General features: G+C 36.0%; 1 protein-coding gene across 6 annotated transcripts in view; it reads left to right on the plus strand.

Annotated features, from left to right (window-relative positions):
- Positions 1-27,427, plus strand: part of ARL15 (ADP ribosylation factor like GTPase 15) — a 224,692-nt gene that overhangs the window by 90,039 nt on the left and 107,226 nt on the right. For all 6 annotated transcript variants that reach the window (XM_055790989.1, XM_055790990.1, XM_055790988.1 and 3 more), the window contains one exon: positions 1,828-2,036. In XM_055790989.1, coding sequence (XP_055646964.1) covers positions 1,828-2,036 — 209 coding nt within the window. The remainder of the gene's footprint in view (positions 1-1,827; positions 2,037-27,427) is intronic.

Consider the following 27,427-nt stretch of genomic DNA (forward strand, 5'->3'; position numbering starts at 1 on the left):
GTGTGTGGCTATGTAAATAGTGTCCCTCTAGCAACTTGCCATACTTGGTTCTGACATAGACAGGTGTTTGGAAAGACTGGGACATCTAACAGATGCTATGAAATTCTTTACAAGTACAATTGGTTGATATTCTGGTGGTACAGAAACATAGAATTAGCTTTCAATGAAGTCCCTCTTTTGTGTAAGTAATGTTGATCTTCAGAGGTTGATGATGAAATAAATGAAAGGTGTCCTGTTTGTACATTGTTACTTTGAGTCTGGTTATATTAGTAGAAAAATAAAGCAAGGTCTTGACTAAATCCCATGCCCATTTACTTTTAAGTAATCAACAGTTTAGATGTCTTGCAGAAGTGTTTAGGTATGACTTCAGCATTCTGTGTGGGAAAAAGTGTGTGTTCACAAAGTTCATTACCCACCTAAATTGTGCTGGGTGCAGAATACAGGCATGGAGTCCTTACAGTTCCAGTGTGGCCAGTACAGAGAAGATAGTAACTCTGTGGGTCAAGATTTGAATACGTTGAATTGGATGCCTAAAGTACATGGTGTAAATTCTTTTTTAGATACTGATTTCTTCACCTTTCTTTAGTGAATGTCTTTTCTGTTACATAACATGTAAATTAAGCGACTATTTAAATATCATTAATTTTATAGTAATTATGTTGAATTAAACTCCCATTTTGTGCCTACATGTTGTTCAGAACTTCTGTGCAGTTTGGTTTCACTAAAAAACCGAGTTTTATTATAATCAGCACTTGGTATCTGTGTGTTTACATTAAAGTTCACTTCTCCCTATCTCAAAGTAAGAAGGGCCTATGGAGGCTACCTTCAGCACATCTCTGCAAATCACTGTCTTGCAGACATGTCAAGTTTTCTACTAGAGTATTGCTACTGCTGTTCACTTTTTAGTGTTAGTCCCCTTGAGTGTAGTGCCAGATTCAGACATACAAAGAATAGCCTATATCCGAACCATAGTTTAGATAGTTTGACAGCTGTCAAATACAATTTTTTTTTCCCCCTACCTCAGTGTTACAATGTACGCTGCTCTCCAGGGGAGACAAAAGCTTTTTGTAGGTAACCTTACTGCTTGGCTTCTGTTGAGATGGCTGAGTGCTGCTGAACTGTGCCCTAAACATTACTGTGGAACATAAGCCTGTACAGTCACTTGTGTCTGCTCTTGGGCTCTTTCAGAATCCTTAGTGTGGTTGAATGAGCAGAAGGAGTTGAAATGAATGCCTTTGCATGTTGTCATTTTAGCTCCTTGTTCACTGTTCAACTCTATTGCATCACCATTGTCCTCATTAAGTGTCCAATTACTTTAACAGGCTTTCCTGACACCTTTTTCCCCCAATTGTGGAGTGGTTGCCTGGTGGTTTGGAGATGAACTTAAAGACTTTATCATGCTCAGAAATGAGCAACTGCTATGACAGAAGCTATGGGTTATGGGAAGGAGCTGCAGGGCTAAGTAGAAAAGAACGGGCAAAGGTTTAGGTATTAGTACCCAGATACTTCAGTGAGAAGGTGTAGGATTAGTTTATGTGGCGCTGGAAGATGGTAGCTCTGCCAGTACTCCTTAATGGAGTAGAAACTTTCAGGGATGAAAACGGCATTGGGACAAACTTCTTCCTTATTTAAAGCAATGTTAATTTGACATTTGTGTGTCTTGGATTTATGGTTACCTTTTTCCTATTTATTAATTCAGTGATAATTAATTAGTAGAAAAAATTTAGTCCATTGCTTTTATCTAATAGAAGGGTTATTTTCAGATACAAGTGTTAAATCTCTTAAATTTTTAATTGTTTTAATTAGTTCTTATTATTGTCTTTGAAGGGGCTGACAATATCAGGAAGTACTGGAGTCGTTACTACCAAGGATCCCAAGGGGTAATATTTGTATTAGACAGCGCCTCCTCTGAAGATGATCTAGAAACTGCTAGGAACGAACTGCATTCTGCTCTCCAGCACCCACAGTTATGTACGTTGCCGTTTTTAATACTGGCCAATCATCAAGACAAACCGGCAGCTCGCTCCATACAAGAGGTATGTTACCACGGCAGCATCTTGCCTGTTTGTGTTTGCTATTTGCACACCTCTGACCTGGTTATTATTCATTACCCTGACATCCTAGTTAAGGACTGGCCTCAGTTACTCTTCACTATAAGTACAGAGACCACGAGCAGTCCCAGCCCCTAAGAGCTTAGCCCGGTGCCCTCTATACACGCTTAGTTGTCCAGGAAACAGACAAGTAATACTTGGGTACAAACAGTTCTGCTTTTTCCTTATTTTGCTTAAGGAAGAAAAGATGTTTTTAAACTACTCTTATCAAAAACTGCTGGGACGGTGATTTTTTGTTTAGCTTGGTTTTTCATTTTCTCTTAGTTTTAATCTTGCACCACCCCATTACTCCATTCTTTGCAACTGCTTAAAGCAGTAGATTACAGCCATAGGTTGTCTTCTATGTAAAAGCTTTTTTTCTGAACTGCTATATACTGATGTGAGGGCAGAGTTGCAATTCTTGTGCTGAAGTCCTTAACTTGTTCTGATTTCCTTCTTTTAAGGGGTAATGTCTTTGTCTGGTTTGTAGCTGTCACGTAGTAAATTATATAATCGTTCCATTCAGTGTACCTTCTGCTCTTAAGTTTCTGAAAAATTTGTGTTACTTGCTGTCCTATTATGTCAGAAACCTTTGGGGAAATGCTGAAAGTTACTGATTCTTCTTGAGAAGTTCTGCATACTCTTCTGAAGTTGTAGGAAGAAGTTACAATTTGGTTGTGTCATTCTGTTCATAAATGTCATTTAAAAGCCTCTTCCTATTAAAAAGTTTATGTGAAATCTCCTGCTTGTTCTGTAAGTGGTGGTTTTAAATACAGTAGAGTGGAAACTTGTTTCAGCACCTTACTGTGCTATTAAACTTGTTGCTTTCTTAGATGCACTTCTTTGTCTAAAATATGATCTTTCTGAAGAATGCCAATTCAATGCAAAACAGATCTGTAGGATAACTGCTATTCATACCATATAGTTGTATATACTTTCTGTCCAGCTTTATTGCTATTTATGCCTCTTTTCTTAGCCAAAAGAAATAGAGGATAAAAGTTAAGTTTATTATGTGTTAAGAAGAATTGTAAATGTGACAGGATTATAGTGATGTTTCTAATATTGGAGGAAGAGAGTAAGCGAAAGTGTGTAAGCTACAGTGGTAAAATGTTTTATTAAATAGTTGGCCCTTTCCTCCGAGAGTCTGTGCCTAGGAAAAAGAGGAGAGAAAAAAAAAAACAGGGGAAAAAAAAAAAAGGAAAAAAGAAAGGCGGCATTTAGATTTAGTATATCAAGTTACATGAAAAGGTAAACAGATATGATAGAAAGGTAGAATCATAGAATCTAGAAGTTCTAGGTCTTGTTCATCTATAAAGCAGATTTAGGAAGAAGTAATGAATATTTACAGGAAATGTGATAAGGATTTTTGTATATCAGTTTATTAACTTCTAGTTTATTGTGCAATGTAAAAGCAACTCCTGTGTTCCTAAACCTTCCACTAAAAAAATCACAGACACAACTGATTTAATTTTATTCTTTCAAATATATCTAAGGTGTTTTGATTTTTACTTTTTTCATAGAGCAATACAGATTAGTTTCCATCCACAGAAAGCTTTTTTCATATGATTTAAGTATTTTTTTAATTTTCTACTTTTTTCCTTTTTCAGATAGCCAAATTTGGTTTGAAGTTAATTGAGGATTTTGATTATTATTTAAGAAATGTTCCTTGTCTTGTTTTGTAGAGTAGTGATAAAAATGCCAGTTAGTTTGCTTTACAGCACATTGTATGTTAACTCTCCATTTTGCAATTGAGCCTATGTGGATAAATGTTGTGCCTGAACTGAATCTTTTGTGTATTTAGTGTTAGTATTTCTTCTCTTTTATTGTCAGTATCCTCATTTTCTCTTCATCCATCACTATCAATTGCTTGCTATCTCAGTAGAGGAGTACCTTTTTATATGCTTACAATAGCATGCAAGTATGTTTCTACTGCATGCTCTTCAAAAAAAATAATCTTTCTGTGTATTATCATAGCAAATAAGTCTTGATTTCTACTTTGAGTCTGTATGAAATGCTGAATACCAGAATTTTGCTAAATGTGCACAGTTTATGCATATTTTCAAAAAAACCTGTATCAAAAGCTCAGTATATTTCTTTGAAATTCTCTACTTAAGAATAGTAAAAAACAAAATTACACCCCCCCCCAAAAAAAAATGGAGAATGTCACAAAGTTGTTAGTTTGTACTTGCAAAAATGATGTCCAGTGTTCACTGTGAATGCAAGGTGGGAGCCTAATTTGGTCAATATTGCCAACGTTAAAATGCTTTCCTAAAGGCTTTGCTATGCTGTTATCCTCATTATTGAGCTGTGAAATGAAAGTAAAATGCTGAATCATAAGACCATTCCTTATCAAAGAGAGCCTATTTGAGCATTTAACAAAAATAATATGTTGAGCATTGAGAGTTTTATTAGACATTTTTGCAGAACTAAGTCCATTAATTATAGGTATTTCCTTGGGTTTTTTTATGTGTCGGAAGACAGATGAATCACAGTTGAAATTTAGAAGTATGTATGCATTTTTTTAGCATCAAATTGCCTTTCTTTAATGGATATGAAAGGACTCCTTGGAGTATAATTAAAGAAAATGTCTTGAGTGGTGTGTAGTAGGAATTGTAGAAGAATATTTATCTACAACAGAAATCCTTCACAAAACTGTACTATTGCCAGGAAGTTTCTGCAACAGATGTTACTTATATTTATGGTTGGGAAGTGCAGTTGCTTCAGTTTTTCAGACTTTTTTATTTTATTTTAGTGTTTTCTCCATGGATTGCTTAGGTAGAAATGGTATTGTAAAAGCTGCATGCTACAAGTATTAAGCCATGTCATAAATAGTTCATTTAAAAATTATAATGGCTGTTTGTAAGAATAGTCAAACAACTTGTTTAATTTATGAAATGTATTTATTTAACATAATTTATTTTGCAGACATGATTTGAGAATATACTTCATATAATTGAAGTGATCAGGAAATATTACAGGAGAAGCTAAGCTGAAATGCTGATCAGTAAACGTAATCCTTTTTTCCTGTGTTCAGTTTCTGGGTGTCTGTTTCCTACTTGTTTTGATTTTTAAATGAAATCAAGAAAGAAAATTTGACATTCTAGAAAATATAAATGAAGATTTCATTTTAGGTACTGTGCCTCTTACTTCTCTTATGTCAGCTTCAATGGTATTTATTCCACCTTCCCATGTCAAAGATACTTGTAAGTTGTTTTGGTTTTGGGTGACGGTAGTGCATATTTAAGTGTTCTCAGATAGTTGCCAAGTGGTTTTGACTGAGCCATGCTGAAGAGGAGACTGCATATATTAACCAAACTGTAAAACTCAAACAGTTGTATTTGAGTTAATAGATATGCTGCAAAATAACCTTACTTTATATTAAAATTGCAATAATGAAGAATTAATCATATCTAAGTGAGTTCTGACTGCTTCTTTGGAAACCTCCTGGATTAGTGAATAAAAAGAGTGGAAAAAAAAGTGAAAAATAAGTGTAATTACTCAACAGAATGGAAGATGGTGGTCTATCAGATTGGCCACTGTGTACCTAGCAACAGAGTACCTAATTATGTATTTTTTTAATAAGTACCTTGCTTAAGGAGTGTGCTTTTTCGTTTTCCGTCACAAAAGTGCTTTTAATTATAACAATTGTTTTTGATAGGTCCAATTTCTGTTACAGCCTTCAAATATTACAGGAAATTTATGGTGATAAAAGCACTGTAAATTGCTTTGTTAGGCAACAGCATCATGACTATAGTTACCAACTTTTTGATTTTTATTTTGGAACGTATGCTACTTCCTGTAATAATACCAGAAGCTGGATATGGCAGTGGATTCGTGTGATAAGAACCAGTATGCAAACCGAGAGTCACTTTGCTCCCAGGTCAGACCAATATTTAGCAGTTGCATATAGGATGCATTGGTAGTTGTCCGTAACCACTGTGATTTGGGAACAGGCTATGCTGAGCAAAAATACTCATCTCAATGGGTTGAGGACTTCTGAAAGCCATGTAAGACTGGCCAAAGGAGAAACCCAGTCAAACCGTGAAGCTTTGCCAGTTCAGTGGTGAAGCAGCTACATGTTTGGCAGTGTGTTGGTTTTGGGGAGTTTCTTTGGTTTTTTTTATATTTAAGGCTGTTTTCAAGATTGTAGTTGCTCTTGATCATTGTAGGCGCCTTCCAACTGAACTAATCTGTTCTAAGATCATATATGTGAAGACATTCATAGAGTATAACCTTTCAGTGGGTTTTCTTTTAGTTAGCCAAAAGTGTAGGCAATTAATAAATTTCTTTCATATATATAAATTGCTGACCTCTAGTACCAGGGGAAATCAGTGAAGATACATTACGAATTCCCATTTTAAAAAATGCTAGAACTTTTTAATGTAGACTTACTCATAGATAGTGAATCAAAAGTCTTAGTCTATTTTAAGATTGTATTATCTTTTTAAATATTGTCAGAAAAAAAGTGTGAAAAGGTTATGTAGTCTTACGTTGTGTGCTGATCATAAGTGCTTTTTCTTCTCTGGCATACAAGATTTTACTTTAAAGTTGCGGTACTGATGTGCATGTGAAACTCCAGAGGAAAGTCTTTCCCATTTTCCTTTTTGGTTCGATAGAGCAAGATTTAAAATATATTTGAATTACAAATTTTCAAAAGCAAGTGTGAAGGGTCGATCCCATGTTTACATAGATTGTGATGTATGTATGTGAGAGTAGTTTAAGGCTTTTGAATCATGAACGGTGTTTAATACGGTTTTCTGCCAGCAGAAAAGTGGAGGGTGACTCTCTTTGTGAAAAGAGCCACCCTAGGGGTGTGAGGGCTAGTGTCTGTTACTCAGCCAGTTTCTTCTTGGTTTTTGGCGCCTGGAAATAATTTTGTACATAAACAATGTCATCTTGATGCCTTCAGTCTCTCAAAGCTAATTAACCATTGCAAGGGAATGTCCAGGTTTGTCAGAGTTGGTGCAGGCTCTTACTGGTGGTGCCATGCTGGAGCATTGTAGAAACTGCACTTTCTGGGGCTGCTGACGTTTTATAGTCTGACTTGGCTCCACGTGATAGGCTTGATTCCAGGATGTAATTATCTTTATTTTGGTGTCGTCTTACTATTTTGCCATAATTCACACCTTTTGTAGTTTCTATTAGTTAGGAGGAAGTGCTTTCTTTTTGGAAACCCTTTCAACATACCAGTTAGAGATGTCATTACTAATAGTCTGAGAAACTGCATTGGACAGTGACGTGTGAGGAGGTTTAGCTTCAGAGAGTATGCAGTATCTCAGCTAACAGTTTTGAGCAGACGATGCCTCCAGCAGCAGGTACTACAGTATTTTAGCCTGAAACAGAGAGTGAAAATGGAAGAGCTCTCTGCAATCTGTCCCGTCCTGACCCCGGTCAAGCCTCTCAAAATAGTTCACCTACCTGAATTCTTAAGGGCCAGCTGTTGAAAATCTGTGTACTTTATGACAGGGATATCCATAGCAAAATTAAATTGGGGGCAGATTTTTGGTTCAAGAAAGCGTATCTGAAATGATTTATCTTCAGATTACAGCAGCAAATAACCAAAATATGGATTCCTACCCTGTTTTGAGATAGCAGGACCTAATGACCTTAATATTTGCAATCCCCTTACTGCAAATACTTCTCGTCCAAGGTGTATCCCCTGATATTTGAAGATTGTTTTGGAGCTGGATTCTGCTGTTTTGAGTGTTGGCTGTTTCCTTCACAACTGTGGCCTTTGCAGGAACAGAGGAGTTATGTGTCAGACCTCAGTTATGAACACATATGCAGGAGAGGAGGACTTTATTAAACTAATGCTTAGGAAATACAAATTTTGCCATGTTTAGAACAATGCAGAAATAATTTCTATCTACATGTCTCATAGGAGCTCCCATTCTGATTAAAGAATTTCTTCAGATCTGATGGATGATTGAGATATGAAAAGATCCTAAGATAAAGTAATGTAAATAAAATACAATATAAAACGATAATATGAATAAAAATAATCTGTGAGTAGATCCACATCCTAGCTAGATGTGAACAGCAAAACAATTTCATACAGTTGCAAGACTGTGTTTAGCATAAATATTTAGCAGGTAGTGTATGCTTTAATCATTGCGTAGTTAGAATGATCATACTAATAGCAAGTTGGGTAGTAAATATTACTGTAAAATGCAAGTGACCATATGAATAAATTAAAATGAGAAGAAGCTGAATTTGGAAGAAAAAATGTAATGTCCTTTAAAGAGGAGGAGTTGGTTGCACTTGCAGAACTAAACATAGTGGCTGTGAAGGTGGAGCATAGTCTGTATAAATAAAAAGTGAAGTGATTAGACAAACTTTCAAATGTTTTCAGATACAAAAGTCCATATTAATCTTTTAGTAAATATTTTTCATAAATATTTCTATACTTATGAATGCTTGTATAGTATTCATTAAAGACTCCTGGAACTAAGAAGAGTCAGCTTTTTGGAGTTCATTCTGAAACCTTTTTTGCTTGGTCAAAGGTTGCTGGGCTGTAGTAGAGAATTAAATGAAATCCTGAGGCCTTTTGGGTACAAATCTGACTACAGGATCATTATGATCCTTTAGGGCCTCTAGGTCTGTGATAACTGCTGTTCAGAGGAATTCCTGAATGCTTAAAAATTTAATTACTGTTTGAGACATTTTGCGTGAGCAAGAGATGTATTTTTTTTTCAGAAGAAATAACTACATAAAATGGAATAAAACAGTAGCTATATGACTTTGCCAAATACAGCTCTACAATTTTTGTAAAAAAGGTCTCGGGATCAGATGAAAAAGAATGGAAAAGTATTTAGTAATGCATTAGATCAAGTTTGTGAAAACTCTGCTATTGTATAAATTAATTAGGATGTGGTTTTCTTTCAGACATCCTTCTTATATTTATTAGAATGAATTCTTGAGTGCAAGTATACAAGCTGCTGCTTTTTACTTTTTAAAGCATGGAGACATATCCTTCTCTCTCCTTTTTTTTTTTTTTTTTTTTTTTTTTAAAGTGAAAGTGTCAGAATGTCTTCAGTGCTAAAATAAGTTTACTGATTGAAGGGAAGTTAACTATATTGTGAACGTGCTATGTACCAAGCTCACCAATCATTTTGCATAGTTGAACTTTTTTCTGTATCATTTATATGTGATACTCAATGTAACAGAAGTAAATGTAAAAATAAGCTTTTTTTCAAGTTGATTATGATCACATAATCTTTGTTACATTAGAGTAGTCATACAGTGTATGAAACAAATTTCTGGTCTCAGTCCATTCTGTGGGAATTAGATACTCATACTGCATGGGGGGAGAGATCATGATGAGCATCTTTATTGGTCATGCCAGGGAGGTTCAGGGGAAAATCTGTCCGTTTCATATCTCTGCAGGTATTTAAAATTTGAATTTAATTATGTGCCTAAAAGTAGAAACTTTCCAGCTGCAGCAGCACTAACTGTGCTGTAAAGTAATATGTATTAATATTGTCTGTAATTCCCAACATCTTGAAAATCTTGCTGCGAACATGTCTATGTGGTTTCTTTAAACCTGCATCAAATAGAAGGTGCTCAGAGTTCAGTTTGGGTATGGGATGCTTTTGGTGCCTCTTCAAACTTGCATTTCTGAAGATGCTTGAGGGGAATTTCTCTTGAATAGGAGCTGTAGTGTGAGGGAAAGCAAAACTGAAAATTGATAGGTCATTAGCCCATCGGAGGCTGAAAGTGCTTTAGATTAGATGGCTGAGCATAAAATTCCTATGTGAGGTAGTGAAGCATGCAGCTCTGGGGGTGGAGATGGTGGCACACATGTAAGACTTCATGAAACAATGATGTGTTTCCTAGTGACAGGATAGGAAAGGGACCATTTTTGCATCAGCATTCTGGATGTATGTTGATGGGGACAACACTGCAGTTGTCAAAGACCAAGAAGGAAAGACCTACTGTAACAAGGTGAGGTTAAATCCTTTCCTATCTCTTCTCAGTTTGGAGCTGTTTTTCTCCCCCCTGGGATTCCTTCAAGCCATTATGCTTCTGGAAAAATCCTGGATGCTGTTGTGTAGGTGTGAGCGAAGCCAGAAATCCCAGGTTATGAGCTTGAGTGTTGGACAGGACATTGCAGTTTTTGAAAATGGGATAGTGCAGACATAAGGGAGTAACAGGAGGAATGGAACTGGTGACAAATCTCATGCACCTTTTTCCCTGCCACTTCCCAAGACTTTACTGGCAGTAAAGCAGAAGAGATGAGTAGGGAGCACACTGGGGTTGAAACAGAAATGAAGAACAGAAGCGAGTTCAGCAAGTTGAAAAGTGGTGAGGGGTCCCATAGTTCAGGGAGCCTGAGGATGGAGTACTGCTTTTTTTGTTTGAAGTATTCCATTGGAGGCTGCCTTCTGCAGGGATGTATGCTGCGAACAGTGTCCATGTCCAGGGCACAATGACATTTCGTTCAAAAAGAGGAAACCATTCTCTCATCCCCTTCTTGCAGTGATTCAGCAGCAGATGCAGACATACCTCTGAAGAAATATGAATTATCCGCTTTCTAGCATCTGGGAACAATCATCGTCATTAGAATAGAAGCAGAGTTTTGAATATAATGACATTATTCTAATGATGATTTGTTGATACAGCAGCATATCGTTAGTCATGGTGGAATCTTTATAAGCGTAAATGTTTTCTGAAAATAGCTTAAATGTTTAGAAAATTTATTACAGCAGTCTGACATTAAACAGTAACTTGTCCTGCCGGAATCTGAACAGCCCAAAATTTTGAGTTAGTCTGGAAAACAACTGGTAGTAAAGGATCATACAAATAAACTAGGAAACTTACTAAAAAAACCCCCAAAAACAAAACTTGAGGATTTTTTCTTACTGAAAATGTATTAATTTATTATTCAGATTCAAACAGGTCATTCTTTTTTTTTTTTTTTCCCTGCTGTTTACAAGAATAGAGTACTAACAGTGCATTGAATAATCCATGACAATATGTACACAAAATTTCTCAGTATTTTTACTTTTCTGATCTTCTCTGTTATCTTTGGTTGTTTGTATTTTGATCAGATGCAGAGTTGCAAGGGTCAGAAATACGGTCTTAAAAATAAAGACCCAGTATTTGTGTGTAGGCGTTTTTAACGTTAATGCACACTGAAGTTCCTTGTTCAAATATTAATACGCATTGTGAGGCATCTAGCAAACTATTAAAAAAAACACCAATAAAAGTCCCAGTCTGCATTAGCGAATGAGCTCGTCTTAAAAGGCTTTTTATCTCATCCACACATATGTATAGAGGAGGTTAATTGGGATTACTGTCTATATCTTACACATTTGCTACTATTTATTTAAAATTAAGTTGTCCCGTCTGTGTCTCTGTCAATACAGGTTTGTTCTGCAAACTTTTTCCAATGTTCTTTCATAAGGTATTATCACACCAGTTGCATTCACATTTTGGTTTTGATGATGGAGTGGTAATAAATGCTAAAAAATTATGTACGTAAATTGTATGAAACATCTTAAGGATTTCTTTCCTTTAATTTCCTATTGCTTTGTTGTGTTGCAGTAATACTTTTGCAACAGACCATACTGTAAATCTACAACCAAATACTCTGTTTCAATTTGGATACCTTTCTTCTTCTTCCCTAATTATGCCTTCATTCAGGGCTGAGGATAAAGGAAGGAAGAGAGGGAAATTTGATTTACTCTCTAGGACAGAAGAAAGAAGCACTTCAGAGCTGTAAATGAAAAGATGCTCTGTCACCAATATTGCAGGAGATACTGGGGTCCCTTTAGCTGCTGCAGTGTTTTCATTGGTGGCACAATTTATGTTTGTTGTTTTAAAAATACATAATCGACTTTGAATAAGCAGAGTTATCTATGCGATTTTTAAAATGCATTTTGTAGGTTAATCTCGTCATATTTCATTCATTCTGGGTAAGTAGAGACTGTGCAATTTTGCTTTCAAAAGCAGATGTCTGCACAGAACCTTGTTAAACAGCCACTCTCCATTGAGTAATTTGGTCTGTTCTGTGCATCAGAATCTTACTTACAGGTAAAGTTGTTACTTTAAAGTAATAATGTCTTTGTTTTGGACTTTTCTGTGATTTTCTTAGTTGTCTTTAATAATTTCCTCTATGTTCTTAAAAGATGAACAGAAGTTGTACTGCATATTTTTGAAGGGTTGCATAGGCCTACACATCTGTCATGTACCAGAGGAATTCAAAATACGTGACTTTGGTTGACTACTTTCTTTGTTGGAGATACTACCTGTATCATTTTTCATGAATTTCATAATGCATAATTCGTTTAAATTAGTGATAATTGAATGAAAATTGATTTTAACTACATTTTTTACTAATTAAGTATTTATATGATGGAGAGAAAATCCCCATTATTTTCCATTATTATTTCTTTTCCTGATTTTCTTAGGTCATTTTGAGGTTTATTGAAATCTCACTCTTAGCACTTAAAAAATAATCTTACTCTTAGAAGAACAAGTTATTTAATTTTAAAGACAAAATGGAGTGTTGTTAAGCGAGAGAAAAAGCTTAGTATCTTTGTATTCTGATTTATTATACAGAAGGCTGTTTTTTAACAAAAAAAACTTCTTTTTTTTTTTTCTTTTTTCCCTCCACTATTCTCAGTCTCTTTTGATCATTGATCTGGGTGACCCCACGCTCAGGGTTTTTTTCTTCATTTGACATGGACAGATTTTTGAAGTATAGCTCTCCTTTGGGAACCTCGGGCAGTTCCACTTGACTAACCTGTGATCTAATGAGCAGTAATGCAGGGTTACAGTGACCATTTTGTTTGCTTTGAGGGAGGATGGCTAGACAGAGAGTGGGAGAGAGGCGGTGTCTGCGGAGAAAAAAGATGCAGGGTGATCGAACAGTGTGAAAAAGACTTGTTAGCCCACATTAGTGTGCCTGATTTACTTCACAACAGGTCAGGAAAGGCCAAAGGCAGGGTTGCCATTAAATTGCAAAGTTGAAAATCCTGGTATTCAAAAGCATTCAGATTTCTGAAAGTTGTAAATTAGAAAGTTTGTGGTTCATGTTGAATTTGCCAGGAAGATATACAGAAGTACCAGCTTTTCTAAAACTTGAAAGATACATTATAAAATCATGCTGTAAATATTAAAAAGAAAACCAGCTTTTTAAAGTACTTTCATGGTTGACTGTTTTACAATGAGACTGGGTGAGAAAGAGAGGCCAAACACTAACAAGGTCGTTGCACTTTCTTTATGAGCCCTGGGGACCCCTTAATTATGTGCCCGTGCTGCTTATTTTGAGATCTGTGGAGTGTATGTCTATGCATGTTTGTATGATATATAATTTTTAATTGTATTTATTATTAAACACACACATATATATATACACACATGCATATATATGTAAAAATAAAATTCTAGCACCAGTTTCCCAGGAATGTAGATTACAAATTTTCTACAACGTACTATGATTTTTTTTTCTTTTTGTCATATCCTTTATTGTTTCTTTTGGAGTGAACATTAAACACTGATCTTCATGCCATTGGCCATGAAGTGAACACAGATTTATCTTAAATTTATGTTTACCAGTACAGAGACCAAAAAAAACTATTGTCTTTATATTCTGAAGAACAGTTTTTCCTAATACTAAAGGTTGCTTCCTAAAACTTGAATTGGACTTGACAGCCATTCCTTAAGATAGGCTAATATATTTCATCATCTTCGGTTAGTATTTGCAAATTTTTTATTGCTGCTTTGCAATTGCAAAAAGAAAAAAAGTTTGAGCTACCAATTTCTGAATTTACATTTCCTCTTCTGTTTCATTCACTTACTTGGAAGTGGCTTGAATCTCTGTGATGTGAAGACTACAACTACCATACAGAATATCCTTTTAAGCTGTTGCATTGATAGCCTTTAACTCATAGCAAACTCTTGTAATTGCTATTTCTGATCTGGCTGGCTTTAGTGAAAATTGAAGTGCAGCCTTTTAGCTATATTATCATTGTGCATTGAAGCAGCAGGTAATAAAATAAATGGGTGGTCTTAGGGGTAAGATACTCTTTTCTGTCTGTTACCAGAAGTTTCACTAATTGATTCTTACTCCTCCTGCCTGTCAAGAAGTCAGTTATCCACAATCGTCATACAAGTGTGTTAACTTAGATTGTACTAGATGGACAGAGTTTGTTGTCATGATCTTTGTGTGTCTCATTACAACTAGTAAATAGAAAGTTAAACATCTGATAACAGCTGACCATAATTAAAAGAATTTTTCTTATTTGACTTCAGGAACTGTGCTCCCATTGACCACTTGTATAATTTCATTGACATTAAGGGAGTGTGTCTTCTTGATTAAAAGAAGAAGACTATAGGATGTCAGTCTAATCATGTTGAACATTAACTTCTGGTTTTTAGTTGCATTGGTTTATGTATTAATATGTGGTACTCAGGTTTTTTTTGGTTTGTCTTGATCCTGTTTTGTTTGCAATGAACATATGGTATGGTTTTACCTCCTGGTAAACTGGAGTTTACATAACAGTTGAACATGGGAAACAAAGTACATTTTCTATATACAGTGCTGCGTTTCTCAGTGACTTCCCCAGTGTGTCAGTCCTGGTTTTAACACATTGTAAAATTCACTTCTTTATTAGAATTTTGGTATAGAATGAACTTACTTTGAAACACCATAGTGTCCAAAGTAGCTTAGCAGTTACTAGACTGAAGGACTAGTCTAAACAATTTTTACTAGGGTATGTTTCCATTTTCTTGATTATTTTAACTGATGTTTAGTTGCAGCAACTCGGTGGAGATACATTCTAGGAAATTCTGCATTTGACTAGCTTTCTCTGTAGCTTTAGGTCATGTTAGTCAATGGAAACTTATTAGGGCATGAAATGATGGGAAAATGTTTAACAAATCAGAATACTGAATCAAAACACACTTAAGCTTTGCTACACTATTCTCTTTCCACTGACTTTCTCCATTCCCTAAATAACGTTGTCTGTGCAGTGTCTGTGCACTCTTTATTAGCTCTTCTATTTGATTTAATTATTCAGTTACTCAGTGTGTCTGAATTAAGTCATCTCCACCAATCTGCTTATTACAAGGCATTTGGTCAGTGAGAAGAGACTAATGTATGTTGCTGGACTAGCTTTTGAGGGTATTTGTTTAGGAATCAAGACACTGAAGCAGTATTTCAAAATTGGGTTATAAACAAAAATAAATCCAAAAATAGAATAATGTACTGATGCTGCCAGTTGCAGGCAGTGGAAGAGTAGATGCTACTTACAGATCTGAAGAACATGGTAAATTTTTGTATATTTTTGTTGGGTATCTTAAAGTCATGAACACTTCTTGCAGCTTGGTGTCAGGACATTCTTTTTTAAAAGTTTGCTGCCATGTAATTTGTTTTCACATAACTTGCCAGGTATTACATGAAAAGTTTAAGATCTTTTTCATGGTAATATTGTTACTTGGTTCAGGAAGACTTCTCACAAAAGAAGGGGATATGGCCAAATGCAGGCTTTTGGAAAATTTTCCTTCTGGTTTGTAATTGCCTTTTAAGAAAGCATTGTAAGACAGAGATGTTAACTTTTGAGATAGTTACTAAAATGTAACATTTTTTTTTTCTATTTATCTGCATGTCACAATATATATAACCTGCAGCAAAGCGTTATACCTTCCTACAGGTTAAGCTGCAGTTCCTGCAGGTTTTCCACTGTAAAATCTGTAATGGTGTGAAGTGGTTATGATTTAATTCACATCATGCAACTAGAAAGTTTTAGCAAAATCGGAGAAACAAAATATAAAAGTAGTTGCAGGTGCTGTCTTACTAAGGAAAATGGGTGTGCCTTTCTTACATTTCTTCTAAGTCATTATTTGTGTCTCCAGGTTATATTTGAGAAATGTACCTCTAAAAATATTCTGAACTGGGAGTGCAGTAGCTAATCTGTTGCATAAAAATGAAGTGTTATGCTGTGTGAGTGGACTGACAATTCAGATTTTAGTAACTGTAAAATGGGCTTAAAATGCTCTCCAGATGTACTTGGCTACCTCTTCTTTTGGAAGTCATTTGTTCAGTGCAACAGGAAAAAATGTTGCTTAACTAAGAAAATGAATTCAATAATGCCACCCTTCCCCTGCATAAATAAGAAGGTGAGGGTGGTAATACTATGTCTGGGAAAGGAAGCGAAAATGCATGCTTGGATATCCCGTTGCCGGCTGTGCTGGTGTTAAGTGTGCTGGCCAGCAGCTTCTGGCAAGCTTATTCCTTCCAAACGCTCTCCAAACTCTCCAGGCATTTAAAAAGTTTTTTGCCTGCTAGTCACCTTTCACTTACTTGTAGTGTAGAAGGAATGTTTATTGACTGAAGAACGGCCTGTTTTGAAATCAGGAACATTGAATTAAGTTTTTGTTTTGCTGCATGTTTGTTTGTTGACATTTACTTGACAGCATGACTGAGTGAGGAGGATGTGTGTTAGTGGCCAAACTGGGTCAAACCTTAAAGGGTCTGCTCTTGTGGCTAATATGGCCCAGGATTTGGCTGATGTTTTTTGTGCATGTGGAAGGCCGCAGATCATCATGTCCCTGACCTCTTGTGCAGGGGGATGGATGCTTCAGAAGTGAGCTGTGCTCAGCGGGTAGGTCAACAAAGCAGCATCTCCATTTTTGGTAGAACCCGGCTGAGAGATAATTTAAAAATGTACCATGTCTAGCAGTGAGGCACATGACCCCTCCATGAGTTGTTTTGTTTCAGTCATGGTCTGTGTTTGAATCCTCTTCTGTGTACTGTTGATCAGGATGTGCATAGGTCTGAATCTTCATAAAGCATTTGAAGACCAAGTGTAATACACAGTGAAGTACTGTGTATTAAGTATCGCTTGATAAAAATGTCATTTAGAGTCTGCAGCTGTAACCAACACTCTGCTGGGAAGGAGCTAAGAACTGTGCCTAAAAACACAGCTGTAGAAGCCAGTCCAAGCAGAAGGGGCTTGCACGGAGAAGACCAATAAATAAATGAGGAACTTGACTGATGCCCTAGGTAGAACCATGGCTGAGGGGAGACTAGAAATCGAGCTGCTTGTATGCAGAATATTATGCAAAACTGTGCTTCTCATGAAGGTTCAGATTCATAATTGTATTTCTGTTCTTTCTACTCCATTTTATTCTCAGTCACACAAAAACTGAGTTAAAGAGAGACCTCAGTTACAAACTGTTGTACCAGAGGTAGCTGGCGTTGCGTCTGGGACTGCACTGCCCTTTCCACTGTGGTTTTTAGGCAGAAGGCTGGCTAGATCTTTTCATGTGTCTTCCTCCCCCTGCTGAAGTCTTTTAACTGAAATAGTAGTGTAGTGTTGTAATATGGCAGTCTCTTAATGTATTTGCTTGTTGTCTTTGAGGTAAGGAAACAGTCTGCTATTCATTTTACAGGAATTTAAGCACTCTGGTAGACTGTCAGCTGCAACCACAAAGCTTATAGCCATTTAATTATTGGTGATTCCAATGAAAGTTTGAATCTGAACCAGGGATTAAGAACTTAGAGCAGAAGTTTGGATGAACAGAACAGAAAACAAGACCATTGTGTCCCAGCTGGTACTGTGACTCTAATAACGGAATATTTTTCCATTCCTTTTTCCATTTCCATTTTTCTGCTTTTCCAAGGTGGCTCTGATATAGCCAACATCAAAGTGTGTTTATGTGCACAGACACTGATATACCCAAACTAAAGAGCTGTGGTATCAGTCATAAGGAGTCCTGCACCATACATACGTTGCTGTTTACATCACAATATTGCCTTTGACTGGAGTAGTTATGCAAATCATTTAAATAACAAACTAGTATAATAGGTTTGTGGTTATGGGGCTTTACAATTATTTCAACTTCTGTGTTCTGAAAAGTACAATTTTAAGTATTCTGACAACCTGCAATGAGCAACTGGAAGTGCTTGAGAATACAGTGTGTATTGTTTGGGTATTGTGGCGAGGCAATGAGGGAAGAGTTGACTTGCCCTGCTCAGTCAGTCAGGGACTCGCTGTGTTAGTCATTTGACTAAAATACTTAGAATGCTGGAAAAATCTGCCAAAGTTCATTGGGTTATTTTCATGCAACTGAAAATTAATTTTATTTTCTGAATTAAGATTGGATTTAAACTCCTGAATTTATATTCAAAACACAATTTTTAGTGTACTTATATAACCTGTCAGTTTGTAACCTGTTTGACAGCAATAGCTGCAAATCAGTTGAAAGAGGTGGTGATGTTGCTCTGGTGCTTGAGTGTTATGTCATTCAAAATCTTTTTTGACCCTTTGAAAGAGATTTTGATTTATTTGATAGCAGTCTGGATTCTCTTTTATTGTAATAATTGGAACTAAATGCAGCCATGGCAAGTTCTGAAATAGAATTCCTGACTTATCCAAGCCATAGATAATATACACTATCTCCTAATTATTTATCTGTTATAAAGAAAGTATTCTGCATACTTCATTCATTTCAATGTGTACCTGTCATTTTCACTACCTTCTTATTAAGAGTGTCTGATCTTGAAACAGTTGAGTTGTTCTCTGGGTTTAACGTTTTTTGGGATCTATGGTGATTAATATTCTCTATATTTGTGATACTTTTCTTCCTTGTTCATTCAGCTGTGGTTTTTGAATGCAGAAATAGTATTCTTATAAAAAACTTTTTGGGTATATGGAACATCCATACTGATGTGATCATTTTGCTGGTATACCCACTGAAGACATTTAATTTTCTCTATCTTGTAGATTTAAAATTCTCTGTTACCATTTAGATTGTTTCAGTTGTTTCCCTTTCTTTTGCTTGCTGGTATGTTTTTAATGGAGTTTTAATTCATCTTGCATGCACAAAAAAAAAAATGTTTCTATTGGGAATTATTTCAGAATGAGTACATCAGAATGTAGGTGCTAATATTCAGAAAAAAAGTGTTACTATACAGAATATAAGTTCTAATAGAATAACAACTCTTTAATTTTGTATTAATAGTCAAAAAGTAGCCTCAGCTAGTTTGTGTAGTGGTGGTGGTTGCAAAAAATAAAATTCTGAATTTTTCCAGAGATTAAAATGGAAGCTTTAAATCTGATTCCCAATTCTTTTTTGGACCTTAATTATTGCTTCATCAGTTGTCTTGTTCTTAATTTTGACTGATGAGACTCTTCAGGGGAGTCAAGTTTATGGGAGTTTTGTGAAGGTTGATATGAAGTATTACTTCTGAAAAGTGTGGCAGTCATGTACCTATTAAAGGAATTCACAGCTTGAGCTCCACAAAAGACTCAGAAAGAAACTGATGTGCTTCTATAGAAATGCAAGAAAACTCTGCCAGAAATCCTGCAAAACACCACAGGATTCCACAGATTTAGTGTTTTCCAGTTTACTGCACTCTGGACAACTGCCTTCCCTCTACAGCAGTGATAGCTCTGATCAGGACCATCAGTCTCACAACCTCTTTCTTGCATCTTCAGACTTTGCTTAGATGGCTGCTTTGTGCAGCACTTGGAAATAGAGATATATTTTCTTATCTGCAGCTTTTGTTGCTGGGACAGATGTGAACAATTACTCATCACCATGATGGTTATAATTATTTTACTTGAAAGCACTCTGAAAGTCTTAATTCCTGGTGATAAGAGGAAGATCGAAGTCTGTTCTTGTTGAGCAAGTTTCTACTTCCTGGCTATTGAAAACAGCTGTCTTTCAAAAAAAAAGAGTTTGTGTTTGTCACCTTATTATTTAACACTTAATTTTAAATGGGTTTTCTAGATACCTACCCTTTTAGTAGAATACTTGCTTTTCCTACAGAGGAGTTACATAACCTTTCTGTTCATGAGCACTAAGGATAATATCCGAAATAGAACTTCTGTTGTAATTCTCTATGCCAACCATAGTTCAATACAAAAAACTTCACAACAGCTCCCATGCTGCTACTTCTTTATATTGTGTGCTGGGTGCTGGACCCTGCGAGGTTTTCTGTGCTGTGGTACTATATATTAGGGCCGTGTCGGCTTTTTTGTATTTCATAGCACTAGGGAAACTTCATTATTTACACGTAGTGTCTGAAGTTTGGTCTTGGAAGGGCCAAACCACGTGTCTCATAGTCTGTCTCTGAGGCTAGCAGGCTATTGTTAGAAAATACAAGGTTTGGTTTTGGCATGCAGTAACAATCTCCTGCTTGTCTTTGCAGACCTGAGTATTTCATCTTAAATTTAACAGGCAAACAACAAGGGAGAAGAGATAAAGAGATGAAAATCAAACTGGAGTCCTAGAAAATTCTTTTTCTTTCTTCCCTTCCCCCCCCCCCCCCTCCCCCCCCATGAAACTAGTTCTGCAGAGAAAAGAGTATTTACAGACAGGGTGTGCCAACTAATGTCACCAGGCATTGAGTGGGAAGAAGAATGCTAAAAAGCACAAAGTGAGAGCTGTGCTTTTATGTTTGCCTCCCCAAAAGAATTGAAATTGTCGGCATTTGGGACTACTTGTCAGAAGCTCAGAGCCTCACCTGTCTGTGGTGCTCTGCAAATCTGCCCTCGTGACCATCACCTCTTACAAATGTATGAGAGCAATTAAAATTTTGCCAAAGAATACTGTGGAAAAAAAAAAAAAGTACATGTATGTCATGTAGTTACTGAATTCTTTAAAGATAAAAACAAAGGCCACCACAGAAGCAAATTAAAGCCCCTGGGAGCTGACATGGTTATTGAAAGTGTTAACAGAGGTGCCCTGCCATAGAAACCTGCTTTCCTATTGTTATTCATTTTGGTCTCTGAAAAGAAATTTATGATCAAAGTTTTGTTTGAGCACAATGTAATGGCACAGTTAAGAACTCAGATTAGATTTTGGCAAAGTTAACCAAGAATTTGCATTTGGTTTTTTGGTGGTTTTTTGTGGTTTGTTTGTTTGGGGTTTTTTATATGGCACTCACCCTATAGTCTCAAAGCATTTTGCCCCTTAAAATAGAACTTTATCTAGGATAGATCTTTAAGGCTACACTCTTTAAAAAATGGCTATGACTTAATTTTTTTAAAAAAAAGCCAAAAACCCAAAACAAAACTGGAAGACTCTGTTTACAGTATTTTTCTTGAATTCCGTTAGATCTGTTTCTTGGTTTAATCTGCTGCTACTACTTCATGATACACCCCAATGCAGAGCATCTTTTGTGTGACATCTAACAACCTAAATGAAGTAAGAAGTAAATTCATAAGATGCTTCCCTGTATAAATATTCTGTCTTGACGACTCTCCAGCAAATGCCCACTGTCAAATTTTTCAGCTGCCTTTGGCAGAAGGACATTTTATTTTTTAAAATAATATACCATAATTTGATTCTTCTTCATACAAGCTAATTACCAGTTGTTTCATTTGATAAAACATACAGTTTGCTTTATTCCAAGGCAAGCTTTTGAGGGAGGGAAATTAGATGAGAAATAACTCAGTTACAGTGAAAGAAGTGATTTTGAACATTGAGAAATACAGGTTCATTTCTTGTCTTTGCTGTACTTTTCTAGACTTGCTGCACAAGTCTACAGTTGACTTTGTGGAAGTAGGTTATTTCTGCATTCTAGCTTATGTCCATGTATAAAAGTCTTATATATGCTCTAGAATGATAATGACACTCCGTAGTTTTGGCTAACTTGGAGACCCAAGTACCACCCAAGGTGGCAGAAGCTTTGATTTCTGTGATAGAAAAATAAAGCTCCAAAGGTTGCGATTGTGAAATGAGTTATGTGAACTGGTAAGAGATCATGTAAAACGAGTGGAAAAAAAATATCTTGAGTGTATACAGTTCCCTTAACTTACAGTCATGCTGGTGTATGTTGAAATTTTCAAGTAGCTTTAGAAATGCTGTCTCATGGTGTGGTCAAAGCAACAGGAACAACCAGCCCGTTTAAATTTGTGGATTTAGAAGACTGCCTTTGGAGTGCGTTGGAAGAAGGAAATCACAATAGAGGTTCCCCCTCTGCTGGTGGAGAGTTCGATGTTCAAGACGTTTCAGTTTATCCAGACCCAGGTAAATTCGATTGAGTCTGAACGTGTTTGTGCCACAAGAAGGCCACTGTTATACCGTATAAACTACTGCAAACCCACTGAAAGCATTTTAAAGTAGAATACAGGACAACTGAAGTTTTGAGATTCCCTGTCTATTTTATTTTATCTGGCACATTAGTAATTCATGTCAGGTGCCCAATAGAGAGTATACACTGTACACTGTCAATTTCTATTACACCAAACATGTTGGCACTGTTCAGCGTGTTGTTTACCCATTTCAGTGCTGTGTAAGAATTTTGTTCTGGTAAGCAACCCTTTGCACTTAGCCTTTTAAAGACATTCTCAATTAAATTTAATTAATAATCTGCTTAAAATATTGTCGTGCGTGCTTGTCAACAAAATTTCTCAAGTCCCTCTTCTGTGGTGGGAAACGCACCAAATGTTGCATTTTTACTTTGAGTACTCCTGACAAAGAGTGGAAATTTTAGGGGTACTGCAGACAAGAGAAGTAGATTATTCATAGCGAAGAACAGGTACTGTTATCCACTAAGAAGTGAACCAGCAGGAAAATACAAATGAGCAAACAAAAAGCCATCTTAAGTGAATCTCTTGAAGACCTGTGTGAATTCCCGCTCCCTACTGTGTTTGCCCTGATACTGATATGAAATCTGTGGTCCGAACAGCCCCAGCAGCGTGACACTTTTTTCTCTGCCAGAGGAGAGATTGCCCATCAGGAAGGGAAATAATTCGGCTGTCTCATTGCAGGTTTCTTCCGGCTTTCTTCTTTTCATGTCTGGCTAGGTTAAAACTTGCTCTTAGCTTCGGATTTAGTGTTCAATAAGATGGTGAATCCTTATTTTAAAATACAAAATGTTGTGGGTGGTTCTTTACCTCTCTGTATGTGGATTGGTGTATGTGGAATGCTATGTAAATGGTGATTTTTTTATAGAAAAGATGTCAGAATTTTTGGTTCTGAAATATATTAAAAATTGATTTATTTTACTATGGTGAATATTAATAACTATGACTAAGTACTTGGAATAAATATTATTGTATATCTCAAGTAATTTCCATTTCTTATGAATATAATTAAGGCTTCAGTACGACTGTAGATCGAACCCTTTTAATAGTTCATGTATTCATATACCAATAAGGGTATGAAAATTAGTTGTTCCATTGCATGCAAACCACAAAAAATACCTTTTTTAAATTAAGTCAAGCATTTGAATATGAGTTAAATTTACTTATGAAGGCTTAATGTTGTCTCCTTGTACATCTAGCTAGTGTAAATGAGACAGAATGAGGTTTTGTTCTTCTTAGAAATACAAATGTTAAAGAGGACTGTGGATGAGTGTAATCTGATCACTTCTTATAGCAAAGAAGCAGCACCATCAGCCAAAGGGGTTTTCACCTTCTCGTAAGGAATGGGCAGTCTTGGAATTCTTACAACATGTTTTTGTAGATTTTTTAACATGAAAATGATAGGCAACATTAATACGTCTTTCAGTTCTCCCCTTCTTTAGTATGACTTGAATGGTGTTAATGCCTAAGAAAGCAAGTATACGTTTTGCCACAAAATCAGATTTTGCTTTCCATATTTCATACTTTTTAAATACCTCTGGATTTATAAATATATATGGAGTTGGTCATACTCTCTGTTCTTTGAAGAAAAATAGCTATGGCTTTTTAATAATCTAATTTGTTTTTATATAACTGCTGGTGTCTGTGGCAAATATTAATCCATCCCTTTTGGAGTTTTTCTGTTTTGTTTACTTATATTAGATTTAAATTAAGAACTTAAATTAAGCCTGACTGCTCAGTCTTCGGTTTTATGCTTGCCTTTCAAGATGGTGTAAGCTCTGTCTACCACTAATCTGTTACTTTGTTTTGGTCAAGAAAGTTATATATGAAGTGCCATATTTTCTCATTGGACTACCACTAAAAATAAGTGATCACTGTTAGAAATGAGGTTGTAATTGCAGCTTTTCTGATTATTATATGCTTGCTCTATATACTAGATATTAGTATGAACTAATGAAGAATAAAGTTGACTTGAAAATTTGGCTATACCTATATATATGGTGAGTTAAAAATTATCCCTGTTTATACTGCCTTGGGCAATTCCAGCAATTTGTTTTGTCACCTGTTTTGCCGTCTCTGTTTGCTGAAGCGCTGGAACTTTTATGAAGAAATAGAAAATATGACTTTGAATCCTTGATGTCTTTTAAATAAATGCACATATTGATAATGACAGATTGCTAAACTTGGCATTAGACACTTAGCTGTGTTTCTTGCCAAAAGTAATCCAGATGTGCATAATTTATCCGCCTGCCATATGTGCGCTGACATGTCTTTCTGTAATCAACTGTCTGTTGAGTATTGTTAAACAGTTAAATGTTCTTTATCAGCTATGTTTTTGAATAATGCTAATAAGTCCTTTAAGGAGTTAAGGAGCAGCAAGACCATAAAAGCACCTTTCTTAAACTGAAGAAAGCAACTTCTGATTTTTGATTGTCCAAAATGCGTGTATGTTCACAAAAAAGTCATGGGTAAAAGAAGCTTATGTAAAGACCATTTTAGGTGGTGTTATATAACTAAGGAGGATGCATATTTTATGTAATCCTGTTATGATAGGACAGATCTTTGTTGTAACAGTATAAAGGAAGTTGCTATGGAATAACAACGTTAATTAATAAGGATTTTTTTTGTATGAGGTGCTTGTTGAAAGGAGAGAATGAACTTCACTTGACAAGCAGTAACCAAACATGTCTTGGCATTAAGTTCAGAAAAATTTGTAGGAGGACATTTGTGTCATTTGGAATATTTCATCATACCATCAGAAGAAACAACTCCCATTTTATGGCATGTTTTGCACTGAATGTTTCTTCTTCAACTATCCTCAAAAGTTATTTATTGATTAGTAGTATTACATGATCTGAGTGGAAAGATTCCTAATGCAGAAAGAATTTCTGTTCAAGGCGTTCACTATTGCAAAATTTCATTTGCAGAGGAAGCACTGATCTGTAGAAGTAGTCACCATTTATTTCCTATATGCCTATCCTTTCACCCCATTGACATAATATTATCAGGATATTAACATGGATAATCTGGCTTTCATCAATCTCTGAGTCAGATCCCAGTGTTTACCTTGGAGGTATATAGGAAGGTGTGCGGTGGTCATGTAGAGCAAAATGCACAGAGTGTCTCTTGGTTCTGGGTTTCCCCTGGGGAGAAGGGTGTCTGGCTCTGTCTGATGTTCCTGTGCATACAGGTAAGTATTTAGCCCTACAGTTATATAGATATCTATCTGTTGTACATAGGCCTGTCTTTGTAGCAGTGTGCTTTGGTTTTTGAACTCCCCCCCAGCAGTTGCATAACTTATGGCATGATCAGCAGCTCTTCTTCATCATCCTGGGAGGTCTCAGTCATGACCTTTCCAACTGCTAATCTTTATCATGAAGATGAAATAGGTGTATGTAAGCTGTTGGGAGCACCAACTGTATGATGCTTATTTCCATAAAGTCATCCAGATTTGAGCAACTCATCTTGGTTTGTGCAAGGGAAAAATGCCTAAATAATGTCCTGAAATTGGTTACCATGCTAGACACAGCAGTGTGGCAAACAGTTCTTGCTACCTTCCTGTTAGAAACCATCTTTGCTGAAATGGTCAAAAGATGCTCCCTAGTTTGTAGAAGCTAACTTGTAAACTTTACTGTTTAAATTAAGATTTCAACTTGCTTCCCTGGCCAATGCATGTGATCTAAATGGAGATACTAAATTCACACTGCTGTAGATACCGGAGGTACAGGCTGTGTGAGTATGGTACCCTCATGCAAATGCTGGTGGTAAGCAAGAAAGTCAGAAGCCTCCTGCAGGAAAGTTTGGTGGGTGTTGGTGAATAGTTCAAAATCTTCTAATGTTGCTAGGGTCTTAGTTCAAAATTCTTGTTGATCAGGAATTAACATTGATAGGTGCTGCTTGAAACTTCTGTGCTCACTAAACTGGGCTACAGCTACACCACTAGGATCTCTGCCCTTTCTAAACAAACAAACTAAACACAGAAGCAAAGGCACCTGGTGTGTTCTTAGCTGCTCCTGGATCACCATATGGAACTGCTTCCTAAAGTATATAATTTGTGTGTAATTTTTGAAGTTACTTAATGTTTACTTTTTAATGAAAAAGTAGTAGCATGCAAAATACAGGAAGCAGATTTTCTGAAGATACTATCTTTGTTCCTGATGGAAGGGGCAGCTTCTTGCGCTTGAGAAGCACTGTGGAATCTCAGTATTCCGTAACCAAACAGAAAGTTCCACCATGGATGACTCGCCATTCCCTGAAAGGAAACGTGAAGTTATTTTAGCAATTGTTCCCTGTAATGTAAATTCTCTTCAATAGTGTAAATCAACATTTTTGGAAATTCAGATACTTTGGAGTTAGATTTTTCTGCACATTTTTTTTCTTGTTGATTCTTGGTGTTTTTCCCTTTGTACTAAACCTCAGTAAAATGGGTGTTAACCCTACCCCCCATTTAAAAAAATAACACATCACCAAAACCCATTGTAATCTGTGATATTCCTTCAGGCAACATATTTCAGGGATTAATTCACTCCTTTGTTAATCTGCATACAGCATAGTACTTTACCTCAGCTTAATAATAATTTACTAAAATATACTCTTTGTTATTTGATCGCTTCAGTTTCTAAGAGAACACTATCTTTGTAAAGAATTCCAGGTGAAAAAGTACATGTTTTCTCTTTAGAAAATGCTAATGTAAATCTTAAAATATATATATATATATATATTAATGTCTGCACTTTGTGAAATACTGTGATATTTTCCATTGCTCATATCTTAACTAGTTTTATAAACCTCTGAGAAGCCTTCAACCTCCATAAGTCACTGACACACATGTTTTTTATGAAAAAAATGTTTATGCTTTTATTACTTGCGTCCTGAACTTGCTAGAGCTGTCATTGTTTGCTGCAGAATTGTGCTCCAGTATCTTCATTTTCAATTTTCTTTCATAAACTGTTTCTGCCTCAGTTGCGGGAGCCAGAAGCATTTTTAAAGTACAGAGTTTAATAAATGTTACTACATTATTTTATTACATGACCATCTGAAAATTAATGATTCTGTCATTTTGAAATTGTTATCATTGATCATTTAGCCAGTATCAATGACATCCTGGCCACTTCTAACATGATAGTTTTGTCATTCCAGATGTTTTCTAGTAGGCAGAGGAAAAGAGGGAGTGGGGAGGAGGGGAAAGATGATTCATAATTAACCTGGATATGGGTACGGATACATACATATATCCTCCAGACAATGCTGCAGTGAACATCAACTGAAATACTGTAATCTGTGCACTGTACT

This window comes from Falco peregrinus, chromosome Z (genome assembly GCF_023634155.1).
Source record: "Falco peregrinus isolate bFalPer1 chromosome Z, bFalPer1.pri, whole genome shotgun sequence".
NCBI classification, from domain to species: domain Eukaryota; kingdom Metazoa; phylum Chordata; class Aves; order Falconiformes; family Falconidae; genus Falco; species Falco peregrinus.